The sequence below is a fragment of the Anser brachyrhynchus genome, assembly GCF_964034855.1.
Source record: "Anser brachyrhynchus genome assembly, chromosome: 13".
NCBI lineage: Eukaryota > Metazoa > Chordata > Aves > Anseriformes > Anatidae > Anser > Anser brachyrhynchus.
The window spans coordinates 18,730,514-18,752,925 of NC_137708.1; the positions used below are offsets into that span (position 1 = coordinate 18,730,514).

General features: G+C 39.2%; 2 protein-coding genes and 1 long non-coding RNA gene across 15 annotated transcripts in view; 2 read left to right on the forward strand and 1 right to left on the reverse strand.

The window, feature by feature from the left end:
* Positions 1 to 1,947: 1,947 nt before the first annotated feature.
* Positions 1,948 to 22,412, reverse strand: part of NXT2 (nuclear transport factor 2 like export factor 2) — a 72,440-nt gene continuing 51,975 nt past the window's right edge. Inside the window, exons 4-6 of one of the 3 annotated variants that reach the window (XM_080553578.1) lie at positions 22,207 to 22,372; positions 5,118 to 5,225; positions 1,948 to 2,070 (exon numbers count right to left, since the gene is read on the reverse strand). In XM_080553578.1, the coding sequence (XP_080409704.1) occupies positions 2,058 to 2,070; positions 5,118 to 5,225; positions 22,207 to 22,372 (287 nt within the window). In that variant the 3' untranslated portion in view covers positions 1,948 to 2,057. The remainder of the gene's footprint in view (positions 2,071 to 5,117; positions 5,226 to 22,206; positions 22,373 to 22,412) is intronic. The other 2 variants (XM_080553575.1, XM_080553576.1) reach the window with 2 other exon arrangements.
* Positions 2,064 to 12,015, forward strand: LOC308177002. 2 transcript variants are annotated; one of them, XR_013938765.1, is made up of 5 exons: positions 2,064 to 2,847; positions 6,110 to 6,226; positions 9,106 to 9,154; positions 9,308 to 9,356; positions 9,453 to 12,015. It is a non-coding gene; the product is annotated as an uncharacterized lncRNA (long non-coding RNA). The 2 variants fall into 2 exon arrangements; XR_013938766.1 differs by having other exon boundaries at positions 6,110 to 6,217; positions 9,099 to 9,154.
* The window catches only part of ACSL4 (acyl-CoA synthetase long chain family member 4), a 39,212-nt gene continuing 33,450 nt past the window's right edge, over positions 16,651 to 22,412 (forward strand). For 2 of the 10 annotated variants that reach the window (XM_080553535.1, XM_080553540.1), the window contains exon 1: positions 17,083 to 17,297. The gene's annotated coding sequence lies outside the window, so the exon portion shown is untranslated. Of the gene's footprint in view, positions 17,298 to 22,412 lie in introns of all 10 variants that reach the window. The other 8 variants (XM_080553545.1, XM_080553538.1, XM_080553541.1 and 5 more) reach the window with 6 other exon arrangements.

The following is a 22,412-nucleotide window of genomic DNA, read 5'->3' on the forward strand; positions in this document are numbered from 1 at the left end:
ATGCTAGAGAAGATTTTCAAAGTTTGTGGAAAGGAAGAAAGGGAAGAAAAGTATTGTGTGCTTTCCTGTTGGAGGAAAAGCCTAGAAATAGGTTTAGCAGTTCTCTGATGAGATGGGGTGGAAAGGAGCCATCTAAGTTGCAGCAGTCACTGGACTGAAATTAGTGATAAATAACCTGACTTACGTTTTCTTGAAATGTGTAAGGATTGCATTTCTGAGAAAGAGCTGACATATAAACAAAAGATTATTTATTTTTTTATTTTTGTCTTAAGCCGATGTAATGCAAAATGTTTATAGGAAATAAGAAAAATATATCTTGTGCAGATTTAATATCTCTGCTTATATTCCCACCTCAGCATTCAGACGGATCCTCTAGTCAGTAGCTCCTTTATTCTTACTACGTCAAAGGATGCGTGCTAACAGTTTTAAGATGCAACAGGAGAAGTGAAAGGGTTTTTCTTTTTCAGGCCAGTTGTGCTGTGACTTCTAGATAGCTCAGCCCCTTTTAGTTTCATTAGTCTGTTTTACAGGTCTTAGAAATATTTACCACTGAGCTCTCTAAATTTATTAAGGCTCCGAGTTCATGTGTCCCTGTGCATTTTAACAGCATGACAGAGGGTCTGCATTATGCTTCAGAGCTATCTGCTTTTTGTTTTCTTCCTTGGTTGATTGCTGGGAAGAGTTTTTCCACATTCTCAGCCTTGACACAATCTTTTCCTGCCAGGACAGGGGCTCAAGGCTGCAGTACTCCGTACAGGCATCTTACCCAGTACCTTGTATTGGACTCAGCAACTGATTTTTCCATTTAGAAATTCTGACTGATGGTGGTAAGAGGCACCCAAACTATTTTCTTAAAACAAAGCATTCTTTAACAGGAGGAAAGGGACTAGCAGAAACTGCACTGTGGTTGCATAGCTCCAAAGGAGTGGGCAGACCTCTGGAAGCATGTAATTGATAACCAATAAAGGGGAAAAGAAGTAACCAAAATATTTATATCACAGCTTGAAAACATTCTTACAATTAATGTTTTCAGATCCATTTGATGATGTTTATAAATTCCAAAGAGTACAAATGTCAGCAAGATAAACAAAAACTCTAGATGTTGAGTCATACAAACAGAATAAGGTACAGTTTTCACATTAAAAGATTCTTTTAAACCTTCATCCTAATACTAGTGCATGCTCTCTCCTATTTGGGCAATGCCACTCTGAGGCATTTGAAAACTAAGTAAATGAAACAAGATACATTTAACATATATTTGGAATGTGTATAACTTTACCTGTGGAGGTATTTTCACTGGTATCTTGTGAATACAGAATACTCTCTGCTACTACTTGGCAGGGAGGTGAAATTATATGGAAGCAAGTACAGCATAATTGATGCCTGTGTAATTGGTACTATTAAAGTCATTGCCTGTATTCTGATAACTATTTCGTAATACATCAGAAACCTGGCAGAGATGAACAATTCATTTGAATGGTGCAAGGTCAAGTTCAAAGCATTCTGCTGAAATAATTCTAACAACAGAGTAACATCTTACCAAAGCACTGATTTCTGTGCTGAGATCCCAATGCTACCCAGAATTCTTTAATTTCTTTTGGTTGGATGGTTTTGATATCTGGCAGGTCTGCTCCTGCTCCCATTAAAATATGAAGCTAAAAATTGTGCTGTCTTAATCAGTCACAGTGATAAGGGATAAAGATCAACACGTTTCAGTCTGAACTTTGCTAGATAACAGCTGTCACTATGTGGGATTTCTAAGGACTTGTTATTTTAATCTGTTCAAGTCATGTATCAGAAACCAAAAGTAGAAATTACTCGGTCCCTGTTTCTCATGTTCTTATTTTTCTTTAATTGATAATATTTTTAGTTTTATTTTATCAAAAGAACAAGAAAATAAAAGTTCCCATTATTCTCATGAGCTTGTGTGAAGTCAGAGCATGTTAATAGGAGGTGATGCAGCAGAGTGTATAGAAGCTTGCGTTCACATCATGAAATAGAGTATTTGTGACAGGCTGTCCTCTTGAACCTTTTTACTGTACCCCAAAGTCAGAAATTCAAGGAAGACATCTAGTTCAAGAAAGAAAATTACAGGGATAACACACGTGGCTACCAATAGTCATATGGATTAACATGTCAGTTCTCATTTATTTAACTGCCGTAATCTGACTGTTTTCCTTTTTTTTTTTCCCAATAGTTCAATTTCTTTTTTCAAAAGAAAGTTCCAAAATATGTCATAAGAACTATAATTTTTAAAATAACAGTAATACAAAATATTTTATGGACCTCACTTTTGGGGTCATAAGCAGTTAGTTTCTTCCTGCATTTCTTAAATGTGTTCTTTTCTACTTCCAAGACAAGTTGTTTCATGTAATAACTGTTAAAAGTGAATGTATGTGTGTTGTAGTTTTAAACATATTAATAGTATTTAATAAATTACACAATTTATATATTTTAAGTTGTTATTAATTATGTTTTATATTTTATATTACTAAGTCTTTTAGAGTGAACTCCCAAAGAACAACAGAAATGCTAATGAACCTGTAAGGATAGCAGGTGTTGGTAAAAGCGAGTTGTTAACTGGGCGAGTAAGCGTGAAGGCATCCAGTTATCAGCTACTGAGGGAGATGGGGAATTACCTTTTACTCATTAAAATTTCTCAGTGTTAAATCTTACTTGCCTGTCAGTAAAAACCTGGCTTAACTTAGTCTAAGGAGATTCTAGAGTTAATATATATATTCATATACAAATATGTAGTCCTGTTTGAGGTTCTGAAACCTTCATTGGAAGATGTTTCTAAAAACAGACTCCATGCTATACAGTGCTATACTTATATTATCTCTGGAGGTAAGTGGGGAACTAGTTTAAGAAGGGAGTAGTACTTCATGGTACTGCATCTGTAAGTGCTGTGTGTTGTTTAGCATAGGGCTTGTTAAGAACGGTGCTTGAGGTTTACTTTCTAAATTTTCTTATTATGTGCAGACTTGCAGAAATGCTCATTATTCTGCAAAAGAGGTCTAGACGAGAATTCACCTTGAGCTAGGAAACTCACTTTGTGAGATCTAGGAGATCTATGTTTGTAGAGAGCACCGGACAACCAGTGACCAAACTGCCCTAGGTATTCATCTGCATACTTTCTAAAACACTGTTTAAATGTCACCAGTAGTTGGTATTTTGAGGCTATTTATTGTGTAGAGATTGAATTACACCGGGTTGTAAGCATGCAGATAGCACACACATAAGGTAATGTCACAGAATAGATGTGTGCAACCTTCTCAGCTGAGGCACCTATCTGTTTGATTTTATATGAAAACACGGTAAGTACACAGCACTAAACACACCTGGGCACATTTTTCTAAGGCTTTGTCCATTCTTGTGCATGGCTAACTCCTCTCTATAAAGGTTTTTTTAAATGAGATAAATTGTGCTATACATTAGCATCTGCATTCTGCAATATTGTCTTTTGTTGACAAATTACTTGTATTTTTTATTGGGAATAAAAAATAGAATTGCACAGCAGGTGGCAGCACAGGTCCTGCTTGACTTCAGCCTAGCTTGCCCCTCTGAGAAAACTCAGTCACCAGTCTCGTGTTGGTTACAGCTATTAAACAAATCATCTTCGAAGCAGATGATTTTTAGCAAAGAAATAGAAATGACCTGTGTCCCAGCTATACTACAATGAGTGCTTTCTGAGAAGCTCACTGGAGACACAAGCAGCATAACTCCCTGGAAAGTTGGGGTAGAGCTTGCTGCAAGGGTACGTTTTATCTATGCAGTAAAAGCAGAGTACTGCTACGCAGACCCCTGGATATGTCTGTCTACATGTTAGCAGAAGGAGAAGGTTTTCACAACGTATTTAGAAATATGTAAATGTGCTCTACTGTTTTCTCTTCGGACTTTTGTTCCCCAGCTAGTTGGCCCTTGCTTGCCATCTTTGGAAAGGGGTAATGATGAAGCAAAATGCTGATAATCATACCAGCTTCAATTCCATGGAATTTGTTACTATATTTGCTCTGGGGTTTGGAATCCAAACACATGCTCCTCGGTACACATACAAGAAAACAAATTTCAAGGAAACAAAGCTCACCTAGCTTCCTGACATTGTCCAGCAGCTTGCACAGGGTGCAAGGTGAAGGTAGCTTGCAGCAGGATCCTGCCAGCAACCACAGAGTTGCTCATATACGCAGTTCCTAGAGAGATGATGTTGCTTTTTCACTTTTTAGTTTTTTGGATGTTGAATGGCCTGAATAATCTGAAATATTCTGGCTAAGCTGTAAGGAGGGGATTGCAGTAGTCTAAACCTTGTAGAACCCAGGATTTTAAAATCAGATTCTGAAATTTAATTCCCATGTGCATCTCTCACTCCTCTTTTCTCTGATCCTTCAATAGGGTGTGTGCTGGGGAGAGCGCAGGGGGCATAGTTCAGATCATATTTGCGAATGAGGTGGTCTGCTTTGAAATATCTTGGACTGGAATTCTCAAACAGTCCACTCATCAGCTCTAACAATTGTACCCATTCTGTCTCCAGGTATGCCTAAAAAATGTAATGATGACATTGAAGATTACATATGGTTTTTCCTTTTTCAATTTCCTTACCTAGCCTGTGGGGAAAAGAAGCAGGAATCCTTCTGGGAATACTATGATCATCAGTTAAAACTTGATGGCATTTGGTTTTGGGTATTCAGGGCAGACATTTTAATCTTGCTTTGCTAAAACCATTTATTTACTTAGTTAAGCATTTGCCTGAATCACACATTTCAGTATCTGGCTAAAGTATCATCTAACACTCAGAAGACTTATGAGATTATTAGGCTTGCTTAGTATTACTATAGACCTCCTGTGGTACTGAATATGGTTTGCTTCTTATAAACTTCTTAATCCAGTATTAAGAGGAATTGTCATTAAGTTATAATAATTAGCCTAAAGTAAAATCTTGAGTGGTTGGTTTAAAACTGTTTAGGCCTCCTATTTACCTCAAATTCTCTACCATTTTTTTCTGAACGTTCTTGCAAACACTTTCTATATCATTTTTATGTTAACAGCACAAGTTGCACTCTGATAGCACACAGTGAATAAAACAAAGTATGGATAAATTAAAATTCTGCTTGGATACTTACTTCCAACTCTCTTGATGGAACAAAAAGGCCAGCTGAATATTTTTAAGCAGTTTTAACTTTTGTTTCAATGTTTCACTGTTCAAATTCTCAGGAGAAACTAAAAAGAAACTGAAACAGCCAAACAGAATATGTAGTCTGACACAGAAACTTAGTCTACCAAGCAGACAGAACTATGTTTGTAACTCCTGAGTTCACAAATCATTAGTTTATAAATTCGTGTGTAAATTAATCATAGTGATTATTTGTAATAATAGAAGAGCATAAATCCATTATTGTTAAGTCACACTTTTGAGGAGTAAAGGCATAAGGATAAATTTTAAATACGCTAATATTGGCATATACCCAGGATAATTCATGTAACTTTCGTAAAAGTACTTAATCCTCCCATCAAAGTAAATAAGCATAAAATCTACATCTCAGTTCCCTACATGGCAAGGTGATGCTGCTTGATTCAGCAATCATCATTGGAACAATTGAAATGAACAGACAAAATGAATGAGATATATTAATAAGTATATAGCTATTTTAATAACTGCTTTATCATCTTCTTTTCAAAGTATGCCAATACCTATCAAGCTGTCATGTTTAACTTCAAAGAGAGACTAAATCCTAACAATGCCTACCTGATAAACACATTTAAAATCTGATGAGGTAACATCATCTAAAGCGATTCATTAGTTAATGTGTATATACATGACAGGTCTCATGTAGCAAAAAGTAAGAAAAAAACATTGACAGAGTAGTAAGTATGTATATAATATTCTCTCTTTATAATACATTACTATAAGTAATATCTTATACAGAGCTGCCAGATAGTTTTCATTTGATGATGTTTTATGTGAATATATTGTTTATGACCCTTTGTTAGTAAGTTATAACCCACTTGCTAAAATTCATATGGCTAAAGGTATGCAATTATATATAATACAATTCCTAAGAGTTTTGTGAAAATCAATTATCCCTAAGAATTCTCTTCTTTTTTATATCCCTAGCAGGGGGAAAGGCAGCAAGAAGAGGTGAATCCTTATCAAGCAAGGATTCCATGGAAGAAAAAGAGCTACGGATTCAAATCTACTTCAAAGACAAACAAAAAAAAGAAGGTAAGCTTTGTTAGACCTGTTGTTCAGAGGACTGACTGTTTATTCCGCATAGCAGTATTTCAGTCTATAGACTTTCTCTGCTGTGGTCAGCCATTTCTGAGAAAGGAAGTGACCATCAGCATAACATCGAATAAGGATGTAGCTTTGAATTTTCTGCCCTTCAACAGCATTGTGTCAAATGCTCAAGCTGAACTTTCAGACTTCCTGTATGTGGTATAAAAGTCAGAGATGTTGCAGTATTTCTGCATTCTCTGTACTTCATTGGCTAATGCTAAGAAGCATTTCAATTTAAAATGGTACGTGGAAATACGAAGTGTTATAGACACAACTGTTAAGACATAGGTAAATGCTTGACTGCCACCAATACTACCTGAGGATAGATTGAATGGAAATATTCAGAGAAGAGTAAAACTCAGCAGCACAGTGTGTACTAGTAGCATTCAAACTGGAACTGGAATGGCATATAACTACAATTGAATCAAGTGAAATCAAAATGCAAAATCAGAGCTCTAATTAATTGAAAATTGGATAGCTATTGCAGTCCTGTAGTGTTCAGTCATGTCAGAAATGTCCCTCCACTTCCAGTCATCAAAAATATTTCAAATTTACCCTTCAAAGTATTAGAATTAAAATAAGATGAGAGGATTTTGGCAATCTAATTAATCTCATTGTATTTGTTGGTTTGTTTTGACATCATACTCAGCCTGATGATATTTGAGCACTCCTCTTCCCAAGTCAAGGAAGTCAAACATGAAGGCAAAATTCCAAAGGAATACAGATTGTTTCACATTACAAGAAGATAAAGTTGTGCAGTTTGCAAAGTCTATCAAACGTACATAGATACTACTTAAAAACTATATCTGTCTTACAGATAGTCCAGGTATTGTCTTCTAAAACCTTTCCCATTAACATCCCTGAAAGTAGTCTCTAGTGAATTGACATTCACCTCTACTCACTGATAGGAGTCCCGGTGCGAGTTCTGTCAGAGTGTGGACGTGCTGCAGAGTATGGCTGGAGGCTTGGTTTCCAGTGGTGCTTTCATGGGATGGGAACCTACAACAACTCTTCTGTTCCTTTATTCATATGTGAAGGTTTCTAATCTACAAAGATATCGCTAGACTTCCTTTTTGCCTTCCCTTTTACCCATGATCTCTAGCTAATGCTTGCTTTTTCTGGAGTTAATTTACAAAAGAAAGAAGAAAAAGCAGATGCTGCAATTGTGTCAGTATAAGCAAGTTGTTCCTTCTGTCACTGGGCAATATGAGATCTTTTGTCCTGCACAGGATGAGACCTGGTCTGGAGGTGGCTGCTGAACCCTGGTCTTTCCTGGTTAATTGCCTTGATAAGCTGTCTGCTTACAGTGTTTTAACACTTCTGCAACATTTAAAATCAACATTGCAACTGTTTGTGCCCTAACTGGGAAGCTAGTGGGATGGCTGGTGGGATGGCTGCCTCCTCATCCCAGGCAGCCAGACTGACAGGTGTGCTTTATGAAGCCTGGACACAAAACACATGCCCTGTGGCAGTACTGGAAGCTGGCAGTTAAGCGCAATAGGAGCAGATTGCAGGCTGGATTCACGGAGAAAAAGTTGGAGTAAATGACTTTATAATGGAGAACATTCAGGTATAAAACTATTTTTGATAGACAGCAGAGATAAAAGGGGAAATGATGTTCTGTTATGTGCTTTGTGAGTCTCCAAATTATAGAATTGACCTTGTAATAAGAGAAATTTCCTCTGTGAGAAGGAATGAACATACTGCACATGACAGGTGTAGCGACTATTCTGGGATTTCAGAGCTTACCATAACATACATAAACTAGGTGTGAAAAAATGTATTAGAAGTGTATCACACAGATTTACACAACCCTCTAAATCCTGAGAACAAGTGTACCACATACTCTGCCTGAGCTCTTCAGAGCCTGCTGAACAAGCCATGCACCAGAACTAGTGGATGCTTAAACTCTGAAGAGAGAAAAGTGCTGCCACTGCCATGCCCTTGCCCTAACCTGCTGGTTTAGGCTAGTGTTGGTGCTCCTGACTTTTCTCCTGTAAATGCTGATTGATCATGCTTAAAGAAAAAATCGCAATAGTGCTGTTTGTGGCCTTGATCGGGAGGTAAGCAAGGCAAAGTTTGTGAAGCTCTTCTCTTGTTAGGCCCAGTGATAAAGTTGGAAGAAGTAATGAAAATAATGCTTTAACACTTGGTAAGAGATGGAATTGCTCAGGCTGTTTGTCTAGGGAATATAATGTACCTTTTGTTACCCTGGCTATTTTGGCACTACCTTTTAATTTCCTCAAACTGCTACAAGTCTTTTATCTGAAGATGCTTCTATTGTATATTAATGAAGTTATCTAGGAAACGTGGGCTAAAGCTGAAACTCCCCCAGCATCATCCTTCTCAACTAGCATTGTCCAGTAAGAAAATAGGTCTGTAAATGATCCTATTCGTCTGAACAAAAAAGAAACCGTTACCATGGTACTTGTCAGCTGGGTGTAATTCTGATACAGGAGCTGCCCTTTGGAGCCAGGTTCCATTACAGATAACGTGGTGGTGTCTACTTTCAGGCAGTTCTGAATTCTGACTGTAAGACCAGCAAAAGCAGAGAACAGCTCAGAATGCAGCCATTCCCAACCCCAGCTCCAGTTTCTGCAAATATTCACAGCTAGGTTTTATTCACAAGCATTTGCTTGTTCTGTTACTACAAAAAGAATAACAATTATTTCTGCAAATAATTTGTATTTATAGTGTTGTGTGAATAAATTAAATAATGGATTCCAGGAATCAAATTGTAACAGTACTACTGACAAAAATGTAAGCATCGTCATTATTGTATAAATTAAGCATATTCCATTAATACTCTCATATATTGTTTTTGTAGACCCAAGGAACAATATGCACAACCTGGTAGTAGCTACTGGTTTGACAAACTGTTGTGTAAGTAGAATTCTCTTCTGTTTTAACAGCAAAAGGGAAGATAACATCCCAAATGCATGACTTTAAAACAGTCACAATTTTGTTAACTTTACCACTGCACTAAGGGTAAGGGATGGTGGATTAAAGTTCATTAAAAGTGCTTTATCTTTACAGATCTGAATGCTGAACCATATTCTTGATCTCATGGGAAGTACTTTTGAAGGTAAGAATTCAATTATCTTTTCAAAAGACACTGTGTTAAGGTTTACTTGGTTTACTTTTCTTCTTTGTATGTCACTTGTGGTTTTTTCACTGATAGATATTTTGTGTTTCACAAATGTTTATGAATGGAAACAGATCGACTTAGAAGCTTCTATGCAAAGGAAATGTTGACTATTTGACTGAAAAGTTCTACTAAGAATATAGGAACTTATTAGTCTAGCCTCTTTCTCCATGTAAGTGAGATCCTGTAGAGACATATGTGGATGGGAAGAGGTAAAAGTGTATGTGAGGCATGTTTTGTGAGTGTCTTCTAAAGGGTTTGCAAAAGGTGACCAAGAAAAAATAAAAAAACATATTTATTACATTGTAGTAGTGTAATATGTGCAATTGCTAAGGGGGTACCACCACGACGAACTGTCTGGGGTCCATAAACAATATTTTAAAAGTCTCTTCTCCAAGAATTTGTGTACTTTTCTCAGTGGTCCACATGGCTATGGCAATGATTCTTTTGGACTGATGTATGGTCATGTATGATGTATATACCCCCAACAATGTAGGGGTCAATAAACCTGCAAGGAAGGAGGATGTGCTAGAAAAGGCAAGATGTGGCTGAACATTTTGTTACAAAGACAGAATGAAAAGATTGCAATTTACGTTCCAGCAAAATCCTGACATTTTGACAAGCTAGGTAAATGAGATTCTTTTACATACTTCATTTTGTAAACTATGACAGAAAGGATGGAAGATGCAAGGCTGCCTTGCAAAGGCTCCCTCACAAGTTTAGGAACAAGCTGAAGCGGAGCTGCTGGAGCATGTCAGGGCAGACTGACAACTTGTAATTTAGGCAGGATCTGTAGAATAGTTTAAGATTGCAAGGCTACCCAGTTGCTTTAAAGCATATATAATACTAATGCCCTTGGGCTGTGAGTTTTGTGTTGTGACTCCATAATTTTACCCTCTGGGCACAACAATCTCTGAAACAGAAAAGGAAGGATGTCTGTGGAAAGCAGGATCAGTTTGTACTGATTCTTATAAGGATATATAATTACATAAACAGATGTTTCGAGTGTTATTTATAGTTTGATTAAAAAAATCACATAAGGGAGTTCGCAACAACAAGAAAAGTGTAAGACTTGCAGAAATAGATTGCAAATTTATCAATAGTTTCCAGAAATTTCTCTTAGATATGATGAATAAATAGTTCACAGTCTGCCAGTGCTAAAGACTATAAGTAGATTTATGCTGTGTTGGTTTTTTTTAATTATTATTATTTACGAAATTAAACACTGATAAACAAAGAAAAATACCATTTAATCTGTGTGTAATTTTTAAACTGTTACATAGGAAGCCAGTTGTTCTAAAGTAAGTATTTCTTCATGCACCAAAACATGTTTTGGACAAAAGATTATATCTGACCTTCATGAATATCTGCTGATGTGTATTTCCCCCCCTCAGCCCCCCCCCAAAAAAAAAAAAAAAAAAAAAGAATGACTAAAAATATATAAGCAATAAGTTGAGTCATTCTTATCTTACAACATTACTTCTCACATTACAAATTCTGGGGAATATGTGCACATGCAACTGTTCCTGTAAGAACATTTTGTATGGGGGCACAACAGAGGATTTTGTTTGTACTTGCCTATTACATATTCCTCTGAAATGTATGTGAAGTGGCAGCCAGCCCGCAGACATATGTGATTAGAACGTGTGTTACATTTTTTTTAATTGCATCACACTTTTATAAAAACTGAGCTCAGATGACAAGTTGGAACACAGTTAAGGCGAACGGGTAGTTCTTTTTTTACTGTCTAGGTTCTAAATAATTAAAAGAAATAGGATATGGAAAAGGGTATGGATTGAGAGGTTGGCCTTGTTTCTGTCAAGACAAACTTCTGCCATGGCATATGTAAACAGAAAACCTGTTGAGGTCAAGGTCCTCACTGAATTTTAGTCTTCGCTCTAACAAACACCCAAAACAGTTTCATACTGAATTAGGGCACCACAGTGTTTAAAATATTATGATTCCCTTAAAGGAAATTGTAAGACTTGGGTGTTTCTAATGAAAAGAGTGTGGAATAGACTGAAATAAGGCAATATTTTAGCCATATTTTTAGCCATAATCTGTCCTAATCTAATGGGCTCTTTATAGTAAGGCTGGCCTGTTGTAGCTATTACTAACTATGGTTGTGCTCTTTAGACTGAAATGTTTTCTGATTTTTTCACAAGATCCATTTTTAGAGACTTTTATTTACTTTCTTTTGACCATCTCTAGGAAGTACTGAACATATTTCATTATGTGGGAACTATTCAAAGTCCTTGCAATGACTGTTCAAAGTTCTCTCTGAAGTCCATAAAATCATTTTTAGTATTTTGTTTTGTACAGTGATCTGATGATTGTACAGTTGTGTATGTTCTACTAATAAGCATGTAAATTTTTGCACCAACATTATGAAAGCCAGAGTGCCAGATCTCTCCTTAGATTTATTTTGGTATAGAACCGAAATACCCCTGTCAGTACTGTTTTCCTGTCTTAAAATGAATATTCTTCATGTCAGGAAGAATATACAATTCCATGAACATATAGTATCATGTTTGGGGTTTAGTACTCTGAAGCTGTGCTTCTGATGGGGCTTTTCAGTTTTGTCATAAACTGTACATCAAGACAATGTTGAAACTGCATTCTCCTTTGACTTTATGTAGTGTGCAAGCCTACTGATCTCAGCAGTACAGTAGATGAAGCGCTGATTTGATCCATGACCATTAAACAACTAGGTGCCCGCTTGGATAGAAAAATCAATACTCAAGCCCAAAAGTGTGACAATGCATGCTACCGTAGGTATGGTATCTTGAAGCATACTGGACAGTACATATTGATAGGTCACGACTAATGAACAGTATATTGCAGTCTCTGAAGTGCTGCAGATACTTGGGTCTTGTGAAGCACAGCAGATATCTTGGTAATACTACAACAGATTGCCTCTCCTGCTGCCTAAAAGGCAGAAAATTACTGCCAGCCACTACCCTGGAAAAGAAAGTAGTTCTAAACTCCGCATCGATCTGAGCAAGTAATGAAAGCGACATTTTTACAGAATACAAATGTTATGTCTGCAAGTGGGTACACGTTTCTGTTTCATGCATGGAATATGGCTTAAAAACAAAGATGCAATTATGTAATGTAATTATATGTTCAATGCTTGCAAGTCTACATAATGACCCAAGAATGAGAAGCCAGATTTGTACAGCTCAGGGTAAAAAAATGATTAAAGTTTTTTAGTTCAGGAGACTAAAAAAGAGCTATCAAACTTTGTCTTGACTTCCCCTCTCCTCCTTCCCCAAAAAGCATACAGTGTGGTGGCTATAGATACTAGATGTAATAAAGAATTATTCCCTCTTTTATATTCAAATTGGTTACTTTACGGCTACTGTTATAAACAGATTTGCAGATAATTTTCCATTCTGGTTTCATGTATAATATAATAGTAAGAAGGGAATTGAACTAGCTTGAACAAAAAGTGTCAAAGAATGAAGCGATTCGTAGCTTCAGAAGTAGGCCTCTTTAAACACTACCCTTTATTTAAAAAGCCATCTTTCAGTTCTCCCCTGCTTGAAATTTCTCCTTGAAATGTACTACTTTGGAGGATCAACAATCCTTTTTATCACCAAATTTGTATGACTGACTGCTATGTTATTTGTGTTGTGTTCTCTTTTAAAACCTGAGTCAGTTTAAAAAGATTTAGAGAGAACAACAAATGTATGTTATTCCTGATGAAAGGAGATAATGTGGAGGTCTAGCATGCTTCATCCTTTTTTTTTTTTTTTTTTTACTATGTGCCTAAGTTAATTGAGAAGTAGCAGAAACACAATTAAAAAGAAAAAAGAACACATTAAGCCTTTACCAGCCTAAGGCAAAACTGAGACAGCTTTCTTTGGAGAGTGTTTGCTAAAAAAAAAAAGGCAAAGGAAGCTTATGTGCAAAGTTAGTTTTCTGCTGTTTTGATTCTAACTGTACACTGTGTAAAACCGGAATTGCATCACAGAAGTACTTGATTTCACCAGCCACCTAACATAAATAAACAACCCACGAGTCTTCAAATATTGATTTACTACTTAGATTAAAAGAGTTAAAATTATGCAATTCCCTTGCTGAAGCCAGGAATGAGGTGAGAAACTATTGACTATTTCAGAGGTTTCATCTCATCATAGGTGAAAAACAGAGATCTTTTAGATTGGCCTTAGTCTCTACTCAACATACCTTTCTCTTGCTTCTTTTTGACCTCTGTGATAAAGATGAAAATTAGGGGTGGTACAGGACAATTCCACCATCTGGGAAGTTCTGTTATACTGATAACACTCCACTGAATTCATCGTTGTTTTTTAGTTACTGGAAAGATACAAAGCAGTTGCGATGGGAGACAAAGAGATCCCTTTCATTCAGATTTGTTTTTAAAAACCGTGTGACATACTGTTGCATTAAGGCAGTTACTATTTTTCTTCATGGACTCCTGAAATATTTGCAGAGGAGTTTCAGCCCTTTTGTAATAAATGTAAACCTCCTGACAACAGGTTTGCTTTTCTTAGCTACCTTTTTGGAAGCCTTAGGACATATTCTACTTACCCTCAGTGTATTGGTAGTTGACCCTAACTGTTTATTTATAGAGAGCAAATAAATCTATTTCTGATTTGTTTTCAAAAGACGATATAGGCAAGTTTTCAAAGAATGCATTTAAATGTAACTATTTCTTATGACAAATAGAAGACCAACAGCTACATCAGTAAATCCTCCATACTTCAGTCAGGCATTGGCATACCTGTAGCTACAGGAAAGGCTGCCCGGGGTGCTGTTTCTAGAACCTGCCTGGAACAAGGCGCATTTTGGCTCTTCACTTGTACACCTTGTCTTTGGCAAGCTTAATTTAGGACTCATTATCATAATTGTAACCTGACAGGTTATTTTTTTTCTGTATTGAACCAAATTTTTTCTGTAATTAACCATTTTGTTTCTTCTGATGTTGCTGAAATTATCAAACTGACTTAGAAGCTCATCCTTCTGAAACAAATAAATTCCAGAGTGCGTAGTTCTTGGTGGGCGCTTAGTATCATCTTATAAACTGGGCTCCTTTCAACTGCTTTTTTACTTGACTTAAGATACTATGACTTAAAGAGATGTCATATATTTATCATACATTAAAAAATCAATATTTTAACTGTGTGCAGAAGTTATAAATTGTGCCTATTACTTTTGTTTAATTAAAGTTTTCTCTCTCTCTTTTTTTTTTAAGTAGGTCTTAATGAAAATAGGAAGAAGTGATTTAAAATTACAAAACGTAGTTCTGAGAGGTGAAAATGCAACCAGATGTACGCACTACTTCAGATGATGGCGTCTCTTGGCAATTTATTCATTTTACTAAACAGGAAACCATTGGTATTGAACATGATAGTAATAATTTTTAGTTTTTTAAATTATTTTTGCAGAAAAATGGTAAAGCCTAGACCATCTAAAATGTAGAGTTCCCACTTCTCCCATCTTGGAAAGAAAACAGAACTATGGAAGAGACGCCAGAAAGCAAAACAGATTATCAGAGATTCAGAGGGGCTCTGCAGAGGTAACGGGGTTGTGGGGCTGTGGATGTTTCAGCTGATCTGCCCTACAGCTGCTGGGGACGGTCACAATTTCTTGCCTCTGCCTGCAAGGGGGCAGGGTAGGTCCCATCTGGTTCGGCTGAGGAACCAGCTCACTGCAGGGCCAAGCAAGTATCTCTGTGAGTATGAAGGGCTTTGGTCTTATTCTTTTAGGGACAGCTGCTAGCCCAGCCCTAACAAATCTGTCAGGCCCTGCAGGCACAGGAAAAGGCTAGAGGAAAGGGAATGTGGAGAGCATACCTCCTGTTTAATGGGACAATTGGGGGGTAAAAAAAAAAATAAATGAGGAGGGAGTGTGAGGATCCGAGGCTCAGAAATGATTTAAGGGAAGGACATTTTGTTGAGCACACAAGACCATGCCACTGAACCTGAATGACCCACTGGCCTTCCTGTGGCACTCAGGACTGCCTTGTCCAGGGCCGAGGGGAGGTTGAAAAGGAGGTCCAATGACTTGGTGAGGTCTCCTTTTAGGAGGGTGTGAGGGAAGAGTTGCAGCCACCACACAACACACAGCACCTGAAACTGACGTGGGAGCAAGACTAAGCAGTGTGAGGTAGAGGGATGGGAGCCCCAGCTTAAAGTTCTTCGAAGTCCCGGGGCACTGCACCTGGAGAACACTAGACTTGTCAGCCTAGAAGAGAGATGAATGAGGTAGTAGTGCACGGAAGCTGTGGCACAGACCTACAGAACAAGGAGTGACATGGAGACAGTTATGAGAGAGCAGTAATTCATGGATAATTAGCACAGAAGTCAAGGGATATCAAATGGAAATACCAGACAGAAGGCTCAAAACATACAGGAGTGATTTTCACAGAGCATGAAAACTGTGGAATTACATCGGGTTGTAGATTATAGGGATTAAGAAAGCAACTGGATTTTTCTTCTACAAATTTGTCTATCAAGGGCAGGAATATGCTACTTTTAGCTAAAAATCACTGAGCTGCAGACTTCGTTTTCTTCCCCGAGGGTGCCAGCCCCTGCTGGAAGCAGCAGACTGTACCAGCCAGTCCTTGTTCTGACCCAGCGTGGCCGTTCTAGGGCTTTGGGTGGCTCCCACACGGAACATGCTTCCTTACCCACTGGCAGGATACTTCGTCACTAAGCTCTATTAACTTAAAATTTAAGACTACAGGAGGTAAAAAATACTTGGAACAAATTGCAAATATATTCTCTTACCCACTGACCATTTATGAGAAAGATTTGGAAAACAGGCTAATGTGTCTGTGTTTTAGTTGGCAAAAAAAAAAAAAAAATCTCTACCAAGTTTGTTTGCCTAACCCTTCCTTAATAGGGAGAGGTTAGATCAAGAAATACCGAGTCTGCATAAAGCAGATGTGCCTTTGGGCATCTTGCACAATCCAGGCTCTTTCATTAGCAATGACCTGACAATAAGGAAAACAGTGAGGTTTGAAACAAATTGCAACAAAGTGAGAGCAATAAGGGGCTGCCCTAAAATTCATATGGCCCAAGCAAAGCAAAAACCACACGGTAGTTCAATTCAGCCTCGATGCAAGGAAGTGATGCACTTTGTGCTTTTCTAGGAATTATTACGTGTAACGCCCACATTGCATATTCAGCTGTTGCCAGATTTTAGCCTCCTGCAAGGTGCTGTCTTTAATAGGAACAAATTCCTGATACCAAATATAGTTACTGCTTGTTTTTTAGTTTCGCTTTTTTCACATCCTGCCGAGCTCCATATGGGCTGGGGGAGGACTGTGCTGGACGTCTGCTCGGGATTGATGGGAGCATGGCGTGTTTTCTCTTCTTTTACATGTTGTTAAGATGTGGCTATGCGTCTTCTCGAAAGTTAGTTATTTTGCGCTCGCCCTGCTTGGAAGAAGCCTCAGACTGCAGCCCATGTATAACCATCTGGCCAGCTTTTGCATGAATCACAGGGATATTTGTGGCCTCTGGCTTTGCGAACCGCACTGTGAGCAAGCCGAGCTGCTCTCCTCAGCGCTGCGGCTGAAACCCTCTTCTTGCACCCAGTAAGTCCCCGTGGGGTCCCCCTGCTCTGCCCCCCGGCCTCGGGCTGCAGGGGGACACCTCGAGCCTGAGGGGACGGGCTGAGCAGACCCCGACCCCACCGCCACCCCGGCCCCGCGCCGCCCCTTCCTCGGCGGCGTCGCGTCAGCAGAAGCGGCGGAGCGTTGGCGGCGGAGCGGGGGCTCGCTCCTCCTCCTCCCGCTTCCCCCCCGCCGTCCCTTCCCCTCCATCACCCCCCCGCCGGCTCTCAGCCATTTTAGCAGCGGCCGAGCTGAGGCGGGCGGCGTGAGGTGAAGGCGAGGCGAGGCGAGCTGAGGTGAGTGTGCGCGGCGCAACACAACTGCGGCGGCCCCGGGGCCGCTCCTCGCCCCGCGGGGCTGAGGCGAGCAGTGCCGGGGGGCTCCGGGAGCCGGCTCCGGGGCCGGTCCTGCACGGCGGGCGTGGGACCGCGGCCCTGGGCGGAGGCAGCCGGGGCTGAGACTTCTCCCGGAGCCCCCCGGCCGGTGCCGGGCTGGGGATGCGGCCCGCTGCCGGTGTGAGGCGGTCCCTGGCCCTGGCGCGGCCTGGCGGCGCCTGCACGACAGCCGGGTGCCCGGGAGGCGTTGGGTTCGGGTTCTTTTTGTTCGGTCAGGATGCTCGGGAAATGGAGATTGAGGTCACCGAGAAGCGTTTTGTAAATTGTGACTTGTTTCCGTAGAAAGTAAACCGACCGCTCTGCTCCCCCAGAGGCTGTGAAAGGGGGCTGTCAGGTTGGAGGTGGTATCTGTCGTTACTGCATTGTTATTTTCCTTTTGGACTGTTACAGCTTAAAAATACAGATACGATATGCTTTGCCGTTTAATATTAAAAGTAAATCTGCGTGCCTTGCCAATTCTGAGTGCAAAAAGATAGCAAATAATGCTACAAATAGCAATTAGAAACATACCATCTTTCTATTTTCGAGTTCTACATTTTGAGTCATTAGGATTTGTCATCTCTGAGTAACTGCAATGATGGGAACCGTGGATGTTTCTTCCTGCCATGTGGAAATCTTAAATTTTAGACAAGCAAATCCCCAAACCAATCCTTTCTCCCAAATAAGAGACATAACTCAGTGTTCCCTAGTTCCAGGAAAAAAATGTTTTTGTTCTGTTCTTCATGCTTGGATACAAAATTTGTATTTAACACAGTTCCATGGAAATCTTAAATATTTCCATGTAGAAGTTATTTTAGTAAATATTTATGTATTTTTAATTTCCTTCCCACTTCTTTGTATTTGCAAAATCCCCTGCATTGTTGTTTTAAACTATACAGTTATATAAAACTTAAAACAGGCATGACAAATTTCCTTCCCCTGCACTGCCCAAGGAAAGCCTGTGATAAGGTTTACATGATATGTTAATTACTGAGGGATTTGCATCTCATGCAAACTTTACTTACGCCTTATCTTTAACGCTATCTGTAACATACGCTGTGCTAGCAAGTGGCAGTGTCGCCTGTTGTCTGCTGGCTCAATAATCCAATGTTTATCAGCAGCTATAAATTTTCAGCACAATAAACTACCGGTGTTCTGTGGATGACACCTCCTTCTAACAAGGAGATTATGCTCCAGCCCGTTTATAAAGCTAGGAAGCAACTCTTGAACAAGTCACTAAGGCAAGGCGTTAGATACAGATATATTCCAAGAGATGGCAAGATACTCATCTAGTAAAACAAATGCACCCTATTATGCTGTTTTAAATGAAGTTAATTCCCAAGTGAAATATTTAAATGGTAGTCAGAGCCTGAGCCAAATAAACATGCATAATCTATTAAAGTTAATCATTAATAAAAAGGTAGTTAACGTGACAAGTGATTGAGTGCCTGTTCGTAAGAAAAATCTTTTTCATAAGAAATTTCTTATGCTAAAAAGAATTGGAGTTAATTATTAAGGGAAGTCTTCATTGTATAGGCCTGTGGTCACTGTGCCTCAGGACATTCATATTTTCAGGAGAGAGGAGGGAAGCTTCACAGAAGGAAGAAGGCAATTTTCTGAGAAACAAAACTTACAGTTTTGTTCTATTTGTTCATATGTTGGATTGTTATTTAGCTGGTACAGTCTCTTCCAAAGAACACCTGTTTTGTGGAAGGTACTTATCAAAAGCTGGCCACACTACCTTAATTTTCCTGTATTCCACAGCAGCTAGAGAGCGACTACTTTGTCTTCAGCTTTGTTTCAAAGCTGCCGTACCTCCTCATCCCCCTGTAACTGGGATCGCTCTGATACCTTTCCATCTGGGAGGTGCTCAGGGGAGTAGGCAAGCTGTACAGCAGGTCCAAAGGGGAAATTCAAGAGAGAGTATTTCTCCTTGGTAAGTGGAATAGGTGGCTAGGAATTATTAACAATTTGCTATTGTTTGTCCTTGTTTTTCAGTTGAGGGGGAAAAAGAAATTAGGATTGTCCATAATCCACAGGCACTAATGACTGCATGCTTCCTCAAAATCTTGAACTTTGTAGGCAGGCACATAAAAATGAAAACTGAACACAGCACCAATTACTTCTGTGGCCACACGCTCACGGAGTAGCTTGTGTCATGCTGAAAGTAAAACATATGCTTGAAGTGGTGTGACGGGTTTCTTCCTTCTGCTTCTATAATGATACATGGTTCAGGTGAAGCCTGAAAGTGCCAGGGCCCTTCCCCACAGATTGCTGTTTGTGTTCTGAGCGGTTGGCTCGGAGAGTCTTGTCAGAGTCCTGGATCTGCTGGAACTGTGAGAAGTTTTCACAGATTTTATGTGAACCTGAGCTAAAAGCCCCATACAGAGCAAGGCTCACGTTTACAAAGAGGAAGACTGACTAGTTGCCAGAACTGCTGGGGAGGTGCGGTTTCAGTTTTCTTCATCACAATAGATACTTAGTGTGATCTGCATCGAGCCACTCAGCCGAGATCTCCAAAAATAATTGGAGAGAACTTAAATAAACTACAGTAGGTTTCCTTTCCCTACCCTGCTGCTCCTTAGAGCTATCAGCTTCTACCTCGTACTTCATATGAAGTATACTTGTAATCGAGACATGGCTTTCATCGTGTGCCAGCAGCACATAACATTATTTACCTGACCAAGTACATGATCCAGAGGTTAGGAATGAGAGGTGGGGGCGGCAGCTCCCCGCGCTGCTGTTGGCCTAGATAGGAAGCCCTTGGACTCTTCAGGCTACTGGGCTGCTTCTGACAGCGCTGCCGTAGCTCATAGTAGCTTTGGAGCCAAGACTAATCTCCGTGCCAGGTTGAACCTGATCTTCTGCAAAGGTTAGGTTTGATGAGCAGTGTGTGAGGCAGGCGTGTCGGTGCAATTTGCCAGGGAGTTACTTTACCTTTTCAGATGACCCTAGTGATGGCAGAAAGCTTAGAAGGCATGTGGAGCCATTTGTCAATACGGAAATAAATTGCACAGGCATTCTTCAGAAATAGAGGAGCAGAAGTAAAGAAAGGTGATGGTGGGCATGGAGTTAAGGGGGGAGATATTTTCTGCTAGCCAACATGTTGCCAGAATGTTGATTTATTTAATGAATTATTTTTCAAGTTTGTGTATGCGAGTTGCTTATTGGAAGTGAGGGTGGAGCTAATGCTATGGCATCAAAAGGTTAGCATGCATTGTATTAGGTTTGCTCTTAGGTTAATAGCTGTGTAATGTGGACATGGGAAATTGCTTCCCTCTTTGCTCCAGAGTTAAGCCTCAGACCTTCCATTGAAATCAAGAAGTACTTTTCAGCTCAGTAAAGCGTGTTGTAAGGAATCCTAGATATTGATAAAACAATTTAAATTTTGCATGTTTTTGCTTTGTAGTACAGTTGATGTCAGATCATTGGATATTGTGCAGCTGGGAGATCACTAGGCTTCCAGGTGAGATAACTTCATCTCCAAGGTGGAGATAAAGAGATCCACCAATTATCACAGATTTAAAAGTCTCCAAGCTGGATCGTTTTAAATTCAAGGCTCTTAAATCTATTATACCTGAATACGACAGCTGTTCAGTGTGGAGGAAACCAGTGACCTAGGATTTCCTTTGCTGTATGTTGATGTGATTTTTGTTCCTTTGAGTACATTACTGTTGCATCAGCTGAGCATCTTTTTTTCTAAAAGCATACTTGTAACTTGCCTGTTAGGCAACAGATTTCTTTCTTTTTTAAATTCTTATTATAAATTCACTGGTCTATCAGAAACAGCTGTTAAGTGTTAAAAATCAGAGTATGTACATTTCCTCTACAGTGTGATGATGCCATACCTTGTCTAATTATTTTTGCTTGTTACTTTTGTTAGTGTGTGGGGAAAATGCTCTTATTTCCATGCACTGATCATCAGGAATGTTAATAGTATAGATGCATTATGGCTATTAAAATATTAACGTACATACCAATGGAAAAAAACCTAACTTTTCCTGAAAACCTTTGAAATTACAAACAAGTTGGCATGACAAGGACAAGCTTAAAATAGCACATTACATTCCAACACTTGCACTCTTAAAACTTACTAATTAAAGACATATATTATTGTAGTAACTCTGAAGCGGTGTTCTGGTTTAGTACTACTTATTATAGAAAATAAGACTGCAAGTGAATAAGATGCTTCACAGAGATGCTTGTGTTCAGAAGATTTCTATAAAAATGTACGTTTATGATAAATGTACAATTTATTTTTAAAATAGCTGCTAATGACACATTTAGCGTACCTCATTGTGCTTTGCTTCTAGTATAAGCATGGTCAACATGTTAAAAAATAAAAAATCTTAATGTCCAGCTAATGGTTATGTTTTGCAGAATGACTTATTAGATCTGTGCAGCAGATCTATTTACTTTTAAAGATATTTTATGATACCGTGCAACCCATTTTAAGGTGAAAACAGTATTAGTACAGTGCACTCTGTCCTTGTTCTACTTAGCTTGGTGCCTTACCTAACTGTGTAGCATTCTAAATTTAAGTAACACTTCTTAATAAATGTGACTTTCATTGTAGGAGACACACAACGGTAGATTTGTTCTGTAGGAAGTGGTGGTTATGGTTTCTTTGGAACCACTGCTCACAGTGAGCAAGACGTGCATCTGAATTGCATCTGAAGTGTGTTACTCCGTGTGTGTAATTATTCAGTTTCAACTGCACTTACTGCAGTTAGATGTCTAGTTTATAGAATTACTTGTTTGTGCATTTGCTGTGCAACTTTAGAAAAGTAATTTGAGTAGCAGCAGTTGTCTCTTTAACGAAGGTTCTTACCTGAATGCTGCTCTTCCACAGCAGTCCACAAGCGTGCCACGTGTCACAAGGCTCCTCGTGAGCAGTGCTGCCCAGTTGCACCCCGGTGTACAGTGTCGTGTCTCTGGGCTGTGAGCTGGGGTTATTGGGGACTGCGCATCTGCAGCTGCCGCCGCCTCTATGAAGCCTGTGGTACAGAATAAAGCTCCATTAGCAGCTGCAGTATA